Source organism: Vitis vinifera, chromosome 4 (assembly GCF_030704535.1).
Source record: "Vitis vinifera cultivar Pinot Noir 40024 chromosome 4, ASM3070453v1".
Lineage (NCBI taxonomy): Eukaryota > Viridiplantae > Streptophyta > Magnoliopsida > Vitales > Vitaceae > Vitis > Vitis vinifera.
In genome coordinates this window covers 21,995,133-22,008,611 of record NC_081808.1, presented here as the reverse complement: position 1 = coordinate 22,008,611, position 13,479 = coordinate 21,995,133, and the positions used below count along the sequence as shown (strand labels likewise).

The window sequence follows — 13,479 nt, the reverse complement described above, 5'->3', positions numbered from 1 at the left end:
CATGGGAAATGATAAGTAGTGGAGTATATTATCTACCATTTTTTTATTATCTATTCTACATAAGATATGTAATAGCATGCCATAAATTTATTTTTTACAATTTTTTTTTATTATTTTTATATACACATTTTGCAAAATAATTTTTTTTATTATATATTAAATTTATAGTTAAAAAATATTTATAAAATAATATTAATATATGACATATAAATTATTTTTATATATTAAATAACATAATATAAAAAAATTATTTATAAAGTTTAAATATTTCAATCATCAATATTATTAAACATAAGAGAAATTTCATTTTTTTAAATAAAAAATATTGGAATGTAATATAATTTTTAATTTAAACATTAAAAATAATATATATTTCATATTATTTTTTATTCATTTTACAAATTAAATATAAACATTATATAATATAACATATCTTATTAAATGTACCACCTCAAAATATCATATTCATACTATATGTATATTCAAATATATTATATTCTATTGAAAATTATAACATAGGATGCATATTTTTCATGTGAGATATAATATCTTATAATATACATATTTTATCCTACAAATTAAATGTAGTTTAAGTATTTTTAAATCATGATCTCTTTAGATAAATTAGTCGGTCCAAATAAGACTTGTCATAAGCTTTGAAAAAGAAACAAACTACGGTGGTTTGAACATGTCATCCTTGGAGATTAGTGTCAATTTATTAATCTCTTTGGTTGAATTTCTTGGAGGATTAACCTCATCTTGTTGGAATTGGAAGGATTTCAAGTACTTGAACGGAAGATACGGAAGATTGAAAACTATGAGGTCATTGTATAGAGCTAGCTAGCCAACCAGGTTGCCCCCGCGTAGAGATTACCTCTCTTTCACTATCATTGTAAAAGTCATTCCACGGCAACTGTGATGTTTGCGTGGGGTGTGAAAGCTGAGGAGCATTTGAAAACCAGTATGCTTCATGCTCTGAAAATGGGTGGATGAGAATGGCTGGCTACTGGCTAGTCGACCAAACTCAGCCAAGAAGACGCGTATTAATTAATTTGTTGAAAACATGAGTCATTATTGGAAAAGCACAGGCATATGTATATACATACTCAATATTTCAATGAGTTTTGGGTTAAAAATGAAGCCGTAATTATCAATTGAAACTTTAGTTAAAATAAAGCCTCAGACGACAATTGCGATTTTAATTCAAAAATGAAGTTTCAGTTGGCAATTAAGGCTTCAACTAAAATAATTAAAAAAAAATATTTTTTTATAACATAATGCCCATGTGACATAAAAAAACCATTTTAAATATAAGTTTCAAAAAAGAGTTATATTTTATATATTTTTTTTAATAAATGTGTCATTTTCACCCAAAACTCAATTTCAAGGCTTGCAGTGAGAAAAACCTGATCATGCTATGCATGTATGAATCACCCACCTTCTTCCTCCCACCAACAGATATTTTTACTCGGATGGGTGACTTTTCCATTGCTGAATGGCTACAGCTTTCTTAAATGCCTTTCACATGTAGAGTGAGACAGCCCAACCCCAGTCCAAAACACTACGACTTTATTCATCTGTATATATATATATATATATATATATATGGATTATTCATAGAAGGCTTTTCATGGCATATGTGATTTGTATTCTTCAATAGTCGATGTGACCCACCAGTTCAAAGAAGAAATAGAAACAAAGAAGTACCATGTCGCATGAGGAAAGCGAGCCTATAAATTGGTCTATTCCATCAAGTAGCCAAGAGTGAAGGGCATAAGCCACTTGCCCTATGATTGGTTTATTGAAAAGTTCAAGGGATGATGTAGAGAAAGAAATAAAAGAGAGAAGAAATGAGAAAAATTAATAAAATAAATTTAATGTTAATAATTTATTTGTATATATTTTTTTAACTCATTTCTTTTTTCGTTTTTCTTTTTTTGTTGGGTTATGTAAAGAATAAATAATTTGAAAAAAAAAGAGGCTATATTTGGTTTCCGAAAAAATTAGGGGAAATAAAATTCAAAAGAAAAATAGAAAGAAAGAAAAAAGTGAAGAAAAAAAATAGATTAAAAGTCGGGTAATTTTTTTTATTACTTTAAACTCATTTTACTTATTGTAATTTATTGGTATAAGGATTGAATAATTTAAATATATATAATTTTTTAATTAATTTTAATTATATATTATTTTATTTGGTATTTTTCATACTACAACCAAACATAATAAAATATTTTTTTTTTAATATTTTTCTTCTTCCCTTCTATGTTTGGTTCCTAGAAAATTTGAGGAAAAGAAAATATAAAGGAAAAATAGAAAGAAAGAAAAAGTGAAAAAATAAATAAAAAATAAATTAAAGTCAATAAATTATTTTTTTTGTTACTTAAAACTCATTTTATTTATTTTAACTCATCAATATAAAAATTAAATAATTTAAATATATATGAATTTTTAATTAGTTTTAATTATATTTTATTTTATTTTATATTTTTCACAAGACAACCAAACATAAAAAAAAAAAATCATTTTCTTTTACATTTTTTTCATTAGTATTTTCTGGGAATAAAACATAATTAATATTTTATGAGGACCAAACATAATCGTATAAATTTATAAATGATTTTAACCATATTTGATTTTCTTTCATATTTTTTTTAGTAAATTAATTAAATATAAAAACTTTTTTTTTAACATGGTTTTTCCTTTTCTCATCAACATTTTCTTCGAACCAAACATATTATACAAATTTTTTTGCCGAAGATCTTTTAATAGACTAGGTTTGGTTTTCAAAATGTACCAACAAAAGAAAAAAAATGTTAAAAGAAAACAATTTTCTTATGTATAGTTTCGCTACAAAATAAAATCATATATGATTAAAATTAGTCCAAAATTTATATATTTTTAAATTATTTAGTTTTTATATAATAAAAGGAAATAAGTGAAATGAGTTTGAAAAAATATGTAAAAATAATTTATTGATTTTAAATCTATTTTTTATTTTCTTTTTATTTTATTTCCCCCAAATTTTTCAGGAACTAAACATAACTTTAAAAAATTTTGTACAACATAATTCACTTAATATGAGAATGCTTAGTTATACTACATATCATCTTTCTAAGCCCTGTTTGGATAGTTTTGTAAATGACAAAAGCTATTTTTTTAGCTCATTAAAAGAATATTCTCCACATGTTTGAATAATTTTATTAAAAGATTAGCTTAAGAAAAGCCCTAAACCTCAAAGCCTGGCCACATCTCAGCTAGGGCTGGGCTGGCCCAATATCTGTTTTCATGCTTGGGCCCAAATCCAATCAGCCATCTTACATCAAAATGATCATGGTAGCTACATAAGTGTACACGTGTCACTCCACCGTGTTCCAGGATCTTCTAACTTCAACTCTTGGGGAGCAAGCCACATTCCAACTTCATCGTGTCCTTGTTAAGGCAAATAAAAGGATTTATCAGCCTATGAAAGATGTTTGATATTCATATGATTAAGTAAAGCAACTTGAAACCGACATGTTTTTTCATAATTTTGAATTAAGTATAATTATATTTATGATTAAATTTATATTAATTTATATAATTTATTTAATAAATGAATTATTTTTGCGTCACCATATAAAACATGAATATAATTCGAAATGATTGATTCAATATTTGACCTGATTAATTTAATTATAATACCAACCTACTTAATTTATTATACAAAATTTGATTTTAAATAAATACATTAATTAAATTATAAGCATATTTATGTTATAATTGTAGTAATGAATTTCATTATATTAATGTTAATTAAGTATTATTTATGACTTCCATTAATACTCATTAATGGAAACCATTAATGTTATTTATGGGTTTCATTAATATTCATTAATGAGGATATTAATGGAAGCCGTTTGAAAAGCCTATAAAAGGGTTTCCCGTCTTCTGTAATAGACATCCCGAGAAAAAGAAAGAAAAGTTCTTCCTCTCATTCTCTCTCTCTCTTTTTCTCTTTCTCTCTCTCTCTTTCTTTCACTTTCTTAATTCTCTTCTTTGATTCCTTCTTTCATATTATATATCAAAGTAAGATATATTTTATCTCTACTACTTTGATTTGCATTATATTTGTCCTTATTTTACAACACGTTATTAGTACGAATTGTTCTGAAGGTAATTCTCGTATCTTCACTTAAAGTTATTTATATAGAATAAAATTTTACATATTTATATTATTGTTGATTTGTTTTGTTACATATTGTTAAAAGTTGTAAACAAATTATTTGATTTTGTTTATAATCAAAGTTATACCAATGTTATCAAGTTATTATAACTGATTCTAATAATATTGTTTTGTCATATATATGAAGTTGTCTGACAATGTCGAATATCACAAAACTCGAATTTGTGGCACTTGACATTTCGGGAAAGAACTATCTATCTTGGATCCTTGATACTGAATTACATCTTGATGCAATGAGTCTTAGAGCTACGATCAAATAAGGAAATCAAGCATCCCTACAGGATCGCGTAAAAGCATTGATTTTCCTTTATCATCATCTCCATGAAGGTTTTTTTTTTTATAAAAAAAAGAGATTTGGATGAAAACTCACCAGTCTCATCCAACTAGATTTGAATCATTCCCTAGAGTGAATGCAATATCGTCCCAAACTTGTGGACGTGGATGAGAACGTGATTGTGGTCGTGAAAGAAATCCCTGATACCATGGTTCTTATAGTAATAATTCTCAGAAAATGAAAGCCTCATTGCACCACCAGAAGTGGAACAATACGAAATGGAACAATACTGAGGCAAAACAAGAAAATGGGAAGCGTTTACAAGATAAACCTCCTAAGAATCATGAGAATAATTGTTATAGATGTGGTATTAAGGGGTATTAATCACGTATTTGTCATACGCCCAAACATTTGGTCGACCTTTACTAAATATCAATAAAAGTTAAAGGAAAAGAGATAGAGATGAACTTTACCGATGGTGATGGATTGGACCTAACCTGTTATGACATTGATTTTTTTGGAGGTCCCAATGAAAAAATAGACCATTTGATAAATGATGAGAAAATTAACATTGATTGATGTTACTTTATATATGAAATAATATATTATTATGTCTTATATTTACATCTGATTTACTTTGTTATTTACATTATGCCTTGTTTTTTTTTTTTTTTTTTTTTTATATCTGAAATCCATGTGTTATTTGGTCTCAAGATGAATGAGGATGATGTATGTCTCGCAGACTGTGCGACCGCGCACACAATTTTTCGAGATAAAAGATATTTCTTCGAATTGACATTAATCTTGCTAATGTAAGTACCATATCTGGTACTACAAACTTAGTTGAAGGCTTTGAAATAGCAAACATAACGTTGTCAAATGGAACTAGATTCCATATAAATGACGCTTTATATTCTAGCAAATCCAGAAGAAATTTGCTCAGTTTTAAAGATATCCGCAGAAATGGATATCATATTGAAACTATGAATGAAGATAATGTAGAATATCTTTACATTACTTCCATTATATCTGGTCAGAAGCTTATAATGGAAAAACTCTTGGCTTTCTTCTCTAGGTTGTATCATACAACTATAAAGCCTATTGAATCATACGTTGTCGTGAACCAAAAGTTCAACAACCCAAAAGTTTTTATCCTTTGGCATGACAGGCTAGGTCACCCAGGGTCTTCAATGAAGTGTCGAATAATCGAACACTCACATGGGCATCCACTAAAGAACCAGAAGATTCTTTCACCCAATGAATACTCATGTGCTGCCTGCTCACAAGGTAAATTGATAATCAGACCATCTTTTACTAAAGTCATATCTGTGTCACCAATCTTTTTAGAAAGAATACATGGGGACATATGTGGGCCTATCCATCCACCATGTGGACCATTCTGTTATTTTATGATCTTAATAGATGCTTCTACTAGGTGGTCACATGTTTGTCTCCTTTCTACACGTAACGTTTCCTTTGCTAAACTCCTTGCACAAATAATTAGATTACGAGCACAATTTCTAGATTATCTAATCTAGACAATACGTCTTGATAATGCTGGTGAATTTACTTCTCAAACATTCATTGACTATTGCATGTCAGTAGGGATAAATATTGAGCATCCTGTTGCTCATACTCATACCCAAAATGGTTTAGCAAAATCCTTCATCAAACGTCTCTAGTTGATAACTCGACCATTACTAATGAAAACCAAATTACCTACTTCCGCCTAGGGTCATGCTATTATGCATGCTGCAGTTTTAGTCTGTATTCGACCTACAACTTACCATGAATACTCTCCTTCACAACTTGTGCTTGGAAAACAACCAAATATCTCTCACTTACGAATCTTTGGTTGTGCAGTATATGTACCAATTGCACCTACACAACGCACTAAAATGGGTCTCCAATGAAGACTTGGGATTTATGTAGGTTTTGATTCTCCATCTATCATAAGATATCTTGAACCTTTGACAGACGATGTTTTTACAGCCCGCTGTGCAGATTGTCATTTTAATGAGAATGTTTTCCCGTCATTAGGGAGAGAAAAGTCGATTCCTGAAGAACGACGAGAAATTAGTTGGAAAACATCTACTATGACCCATCTTGATCCTCGTACAAAATCAATGTGAACCAGAAGTTCAAAGGATCATTCATTTGCAAAATCTTTACCAGATGCATTTATTGATACAAAGAAAGTGACAAAGTCACATATCCCGGCTGCAAATACTCCAGCAAGGATTAATGTCCCTGTAGGACAATTAACAAATGAATTTAAGATACGCCTAAAGCGTGGTAGACCTATCGGCTCAAAGGATGTAACTCCCTGGAAGAGGAGAACCTAAGAAAAAACTTGGCACTCTAGAAGAGGCCATCAAAATGACTGATCAATTTAAAATTAATAAATCTATAACCTTAGAAGAGGCATAAATAATGCAGAAAGCCCTTGAAGAGGCACATATTGAACAAGAAGCCCCCGAAGAGGCACATATTGAACAAGAAATCCTTGAAGATCCACATATTGAACGAGAAGCCCCTGAAGAGGCACAGGTACCTGAAAATTGTGAGATCTCAGTAAGTTATGTATACACGGGGGAAAAATGGGATCGAAATAATATTGTTATTAGCAATATTCTTGCTTTCCAAGTGGCCTCTGATATCATAAGAAATGATGAAGATCCCAAACCACGAAATGTGGAAGAATGTCGACATAGAAATGATTGGCGAAAATGGAAAGAAGCTATACATGCAGAGTTAAACTCATTAACAAAACGAGAAGTTTTTGGATCTGTAGTCCAAACACCTGAAGATGTAAAGCCTGTTAGGTACAAATGGGTATTTGTACGAAAACGCAATGAGAATAATGAGATCATAAGATATAAAGCGCGATTAGTAGCACAAGGTTTCTCGCAGAGACCTGGTATTGACTACGAGGAAACATATTCTCCGGTTATGAACGCAATCACATTTCGTTTCTTAATTAGTTTGGCAGTCTCAGAAGGACTGAATATGCGTCTCATGGATGTTATTATAGCATATTTATACGGATCTATGGATAATGATATATACATGAAAATCCCTAAAGGATTTAAATTGCCTGAAGAAAATAATACAAAGCCTTGTAGCATGTACTTAATCAAGTTACAACGATCCTTGTATGAATTAAAGCAATCTGGACGCATGTGGTACAATCGCCTTAGCGAATACTTGTTAAAAGAAGGGTATGTGAATAACCCTATATGCCCATGCATCTTCATTAAGAAATCAGAAACCAGATTTGCAATTATTGCAGTGTATGTTGATGACTTAAATCTTGTTAAAACTCTTGAAGAGCTCACAAGAACAACAAATTACTTGAAAAATGAATTTGAGATGAAAGATCTTGGAAAAACAAAATTTTGTCTTGGCCTGTAGATCGAGCATTTTCCAAATGGAGTTTTAGTACATCAATCAACATACATTAAGAAAGTTTTGAAGCATTTTTATATGGATAAAGCGCATCCTTTAAGTTCTCCAATGGTTGTCCGATCACTTGATGTGAAAAAGGACCCATTTCGTCCTTGCGAAAAGGATGAAGAGTTACTTGGTCCTGAAGTACCATATCTTAGTGCTATTGGTGCACTTATGTATCTTGCCAATTGTACACGTCCAGACATTGCTTTTTCTATCAATTTATTAGCAAGATACAGTTCCGCTCCAACTCGAAGACATTAGAATGGTATCATACATATATTGCGTTATCTTCGCGGAACTACTGATATGGGTTTATTTTACTCAAGAGAATCAAAACAACAATTGCTTGGATATGCAGATGCAGGATATATTTCAGATCCACATAAAGGTAGATCACAAACAGGGTATGTGTTTAATTGCAATGGTACTGCTATTTCATGGAGATCTGTTAAACAAATAATGGTGGTCACATCATCAAATCATTCAGAAATACTGGCAATTCATGAAGCAAGTCGTGAATGTATATGGCTAAGATCTATGATCCAACATATTCGGGAATCATGTGGACTCTCCTCTATCAAAGGTAACCCGACAATATTATTTGAAGATAATGTTGTATGCATTGCACAAATAACATGAGGTTATATTAAAGGAGATAGAACTAAACACATTTCACCAAAATTCTTTTATACACATGAACTCCAGAAGAGTGGTGAAATTGATGTGCAACAAATACGCTCAAGTGATAATCTAGCAGATTTATTCACAAAATCATTGTCAACCTCAACATTCAAGAAGTTAATACACAGAATTGGAATGCGTCAATTCAAGGATATCGACATGAGGGGGAGTATGCTTGTAAAAGGGTGTTAGTGTACTGTACTATTTTTTTCCTTCGTCCAGGTTTTGTCCTACTGGGTTTTATTGGCAAGGTTTTTAACGAGGCAGTCCTAATATACCAAGAAAAGAATATTGTACTCTTTTTCCTTTGCTAGATTTTTCCTATAGGGTTTTTTACTAGCAAGGTTTTAATGAGGCATATTTTTTCAATGTGGTAGACATCCAAGGGAGAGTGTTATAATTGTAGTAATGAATGTCACCACATTAATATTAATTAAGTATTATTTATGACTTCCATTAATACTCACTAATGGAAATCATTAATGTTATTTATGGGTTTCATTAATATTCATTAATGGGGATATTAATGGAAGCCATTTGAAAAGCCTATAAAAGGGCTTCCCGTCTCCTATAATAGACATCCTGAGAAAAAGAAAGAAAAGTTCTTCCTCTCATTCTCTCTCTCTCTCTCTTTCTTTCACTTTCTCAATTCTCTTCTTTGATTCCTTCTTTCATATTATATATCAAAGTAAGATATATTTTATCTCTACTAATTTGATTTGAATTATATTTGTCCTTATTTTACAACAATTTAATCATATTTACTCAAACAAAATTTAATTCAACCCAATTATTAATTAATTATAGGATGTGTTAACTGTTTAATATCGTAGAAATGAAGTAAACATACACTATTTACAAAAAAAAGTGCATATTCATGGGAGTGCATTTTGGGGAAAGTAATTCTCATTTAATGCATGAGGATTATGGGGAGTGCATAGTCAAAGCCACTATTTTGTCCTCTAAATTTGTTAAATATCAATATTCCCTACCCAAACCCCCAATTACAAACTCTCATAAAATTACAAAAGAAATTGTTTTTTTTTTTTTTCCGTATTTTGGTTCAAACAATAAATATGAAAATCGGGTAAAACAAACTTTGAATTAACAATCTTTAAATAAAATTTCTCAAATGTCTTTAAAATATAGTAATTATCAGTTTTGCTTTTTTATTTAAAAAAAATGTTCGCATGATCATTCGTGATTTTCACATATAGTTATAAAGTGTGACGACTTTGAATTTAGGTAAAATATGTTTTTCTTTACATAGAATCAGTTTTTAAATTGTATTTTAATATTATTATTTTTATTTGATAAACTATTTATTGATTTTTTTTAATAAGTTTGGGTATACAAAATATTACATTTTAATAAATTTGAGAAGCAAAACGCTAATTATGAATATAAGGAGATAAATGTCTAGGGGTAAAATGTATTTAACCCAGATATAAAATAGTTTTGTATCCTTAAAATGGAGAATACAATGTTTTCAAATGATATATTTTTAATTATTTTTAATCATTTTTGCTTATTTTTTAAGAATTATTTTAAAATAATTATATAAATATGAAAAATATTTAAAAACAAAATATTACATATAAAAATATGTTTATTCTTAAAAAATTATATATAAAACATAAAAAAAAAATAGTTTTTTTTTGTTAAAAATATTTTCCAAACATGGATTAAGTTGATGGGTGAAGGGTAAATGCTCCTCCTTTGATGCGTGGCAGCATGGGGAAAAAGAACACGGTTAGTGACAAATCATCAAGGATTGCAATTTGCAACACGGCGTAATGAGATTGTGGTCGGGAAGCGCGTGTCAAGAAGTGTAATTTACAAAATATGAACGACAAAAAAATCTCCATTTCATCCCAGACGCATCACCTCTGCCCTCTTCAATTCCACGAATCTTCCTCTAAACCCTAACCCTAATTTTGCATTCCCTTTCTCTTTCTCTCCCATGAATAGGGATTGCCTTCCCTTCATCGCCACGTACCTCGATTCCCTGCTAAAAAAACCCTGAATTTGATGCATATGACAAACCCTAAGTTTCTCGATCCCATGGCTCCATCTCATTCTCAGTCCATCAACATCTCACCTTTTCAGGCGATGAACAGTTCTCTTCCCCCTCCACCGTCGCCGTCGTTTCCCTACTGGGACGAGGTGTGGTACGGCAACATACAGTATCTACTCAACATCTCGGCAATCGGTCTGTTCTGCTGCGTGTTCATTTTCTTCTTCGTCAAGCTCCGTAGCGATCACCGGCGGATTCCGGGCCCGGCCGGGGTGGCTGCCAAGCTCCTTGCTGTTTGGCATGCCACCGTCCGAGAAATCGCTCGTCACTGCGGCGCAGATGCCGCGCAGTTCCTCCTCATCGAAGGCGGAAGCTGCGCCTTAATTCTGTCTATTGCTGTGTTCTCAACGTTTCTAATGCTTCCGCTCAATCTATACGCGGGTACGGCGGTGAGGGAGGATCAGTTCTCAAAGACCACGATCAATCATATCGAGAAAGGTTCGGCTTTACTTTGGATACATTTCTTGTTTGTCGTTATTGTTGTCTTTTTGGTGCATTTTGGTATCTCTGCAGTTGAAGAACGACTGAAAATCACTAGATTTAGGGATGGGTCTGGGAACCCCAGTGATCCAAATGCCAGTTCGACTGCAATTTTCACTATAATGGTACAGGGGATACCAAAAACTTTAGGGGCTGATAGGACTCAGCTACAGGAGTATTTTCAACATAAGTATCCGGGAAAGGTGTACAGAGTTATTGTTCCTATGGATTTGTGCGCATTGGATGATTTAGCTGAGGAGTTGGTGAAAGTTAGGGATGATATTTCTTGGTTGGTAGCTCGAATGGACTCCAGACTCTTGGTGGATGAAAGTGAATATGGTGAAAGTGGAGAGTCTTTTGCAGAGGGGTTATGGGGTCATGTGGTTTTGATGTGGAGAAGAGTAAAGTATTTGTGGAATCAGGTTGTTGCAAGATTGGGTTTTACAGATGAAGAGAAGTTAAAACGGTTGCAAGATTTGAGGGCTGATTTAGAGACTCAACTGGCTGCATATAAAGAAGGGCGTGCACTGGGTTCTGGGGTTGCATTTGTGATGTTTAAGGATGTGTACACAGCAAATAAAGCTGTTCAGGATTTTCGAAATGAGAAAAAGAGGCGGATAGGAAAGTTCTTTTCTTTGATGGAGTTGCGATTGGAGAGGAACCGTTGGAAAGTTGAGAGAGCCCCACTAGCTACTGACATTTACTGGAATCATTTGGGCTCGACAAAGCTCTCGCTGAAATTAAGGAGAGTGGCTGTGAACACATGCCTACTATTGCTGCTTTTGTTCTGTAGCTCTCCTCTTGCTGTGATCAGTGCCATGAAGAGTGCTGGACGGATTATCGATGCAGAGGCAATGGATAATGCACAGATGTGGTTGGCCTGGGTGCTGAGCTCGAGCTGGGCTGCAAGTATAATATTTCAGTTTCTGCCTAATGTTCTTATTTTTGTGAGCATGTACATAGTTATCCCATCAGCCCTTTCTTATCTCTCTAAATTTGAGCGACATATCACTGTATCTGGGGAGCAAAAAGCTGCACTTCTAAAGATGGTATGCTTCTTTTTGGTAAATCTCATACTCTTGAGGGCTCTGGTTGAATCGTCTTTAGAGAGTGCAATCCTGGGGATGGGTCGTTGCTATTTGGATGGAGAAGATTGCAAAAGGATTGAACAGTACATGAGTGCATCATTCCTATCGAGGTCATGCCTTTCCTCTCTTGCATTTTTAATCACAAGTACCTTCTTGGGAATATCTTATGACCTATTGGCACCAATTCCTTGGATAAAAAAGAAGCTTCAGAAGTTCAGGAAGAATGACATGCTTCAGCTTGTTCCAGAACAACGTGAAGACTACCCATTAGAAAATCAGGAAATAGATAGTCTTCAAAGACCTCTGATGCCTGAAACAACATTTGACACCAATAATGATTCTAGACTGAATGGAATTGATCTACAGGGACAAGATCTTTCGGAATATCCTCCTCCAATCAACAGAATCTCACCTATGCCTAAGCAGACGTTTGATTTTGCACAATATTATGCATTTAATCTGACTATATTCGCCCTGACCTTGATATATTCTTCATTTGCTCCACTTGTGGTCCCTGTTGGTGCAATTTATTTTGGGTATAGGTACGTTGTTGATAAGTACAACTTTCTATTTGTATACAGAGTTCGGGGCTTTCCTGCAGGCAATGATGGGAAGTTGATGGATACTGTATTGTGTATTATGCGCTTCTGCGTTGATTTGTTCCTCCTCTCAATGCTCATGTTCTTTTCAGTGCAAGGAGACTCCACAAAGTTGCAAGCTATATTCACGCTTGGATTGTTAGTAATTTATAAACTGTTGCCTTCCAGTAATGATAGTTTCCAACCAGCTCTTTTGGAAGGTATTCAGACTATTGACAGTGTAGTAGAGGGGCCAATTGATTATGAGGTTTTCTCACAGCCCAACTTTGACTGGGATACATATTATACATGATTCAAGTTTTAACACCCTTTGCCAATTGTGATTGTTATGTTGTACTGTGCATATTAGCCTTTAAACAAAAATCTTTTTGTGGTGTTCCTGTATAGTTGTAGTGTTTATGCCCCTTTTATTTGCTTTCTTAAAATATTGAAAAGTTCCCTGAAAATTCTCTTTCTGCTGAGAAACATATCTACTGCCTGGTGCCTATTTGTTTGCTTCAGGGTGATGCTTGCTGCTGTCATGAAATAAGGAACTGGGGAGTGCCATAAATATGTATATATATATACATACATGCTTACATAAATGAACAAGAATATGTTACTTG

The 13,479-nt window shown here is 32.6% G+C and overlaps 1 protein-coding gene across 1 annotated transcript; it reads left to right on the top strand.

The window, feature by feature from the left end:
• Positions 1-10,396: 10,396 nt before the first annotated feature.
• LOC100853626 (CSC1-like protein At4g35870) lies at positions 10,397-13,258 on the top strand. Its single transcript, XM_019218470.2, has one exon. It carries the CDS (start codon positions 10,662-10,664, stop codon positions 13,164-13,166), a length of 2,505 nt encoding a protein of 834 aa, XP_019074015.2. The 5' UTR covers positions 10,397-10,661; the 3' UTR covers positions 13,167-13,258.
• Positions 13,259-13,479: the final 221 nt, after the last annotated feature.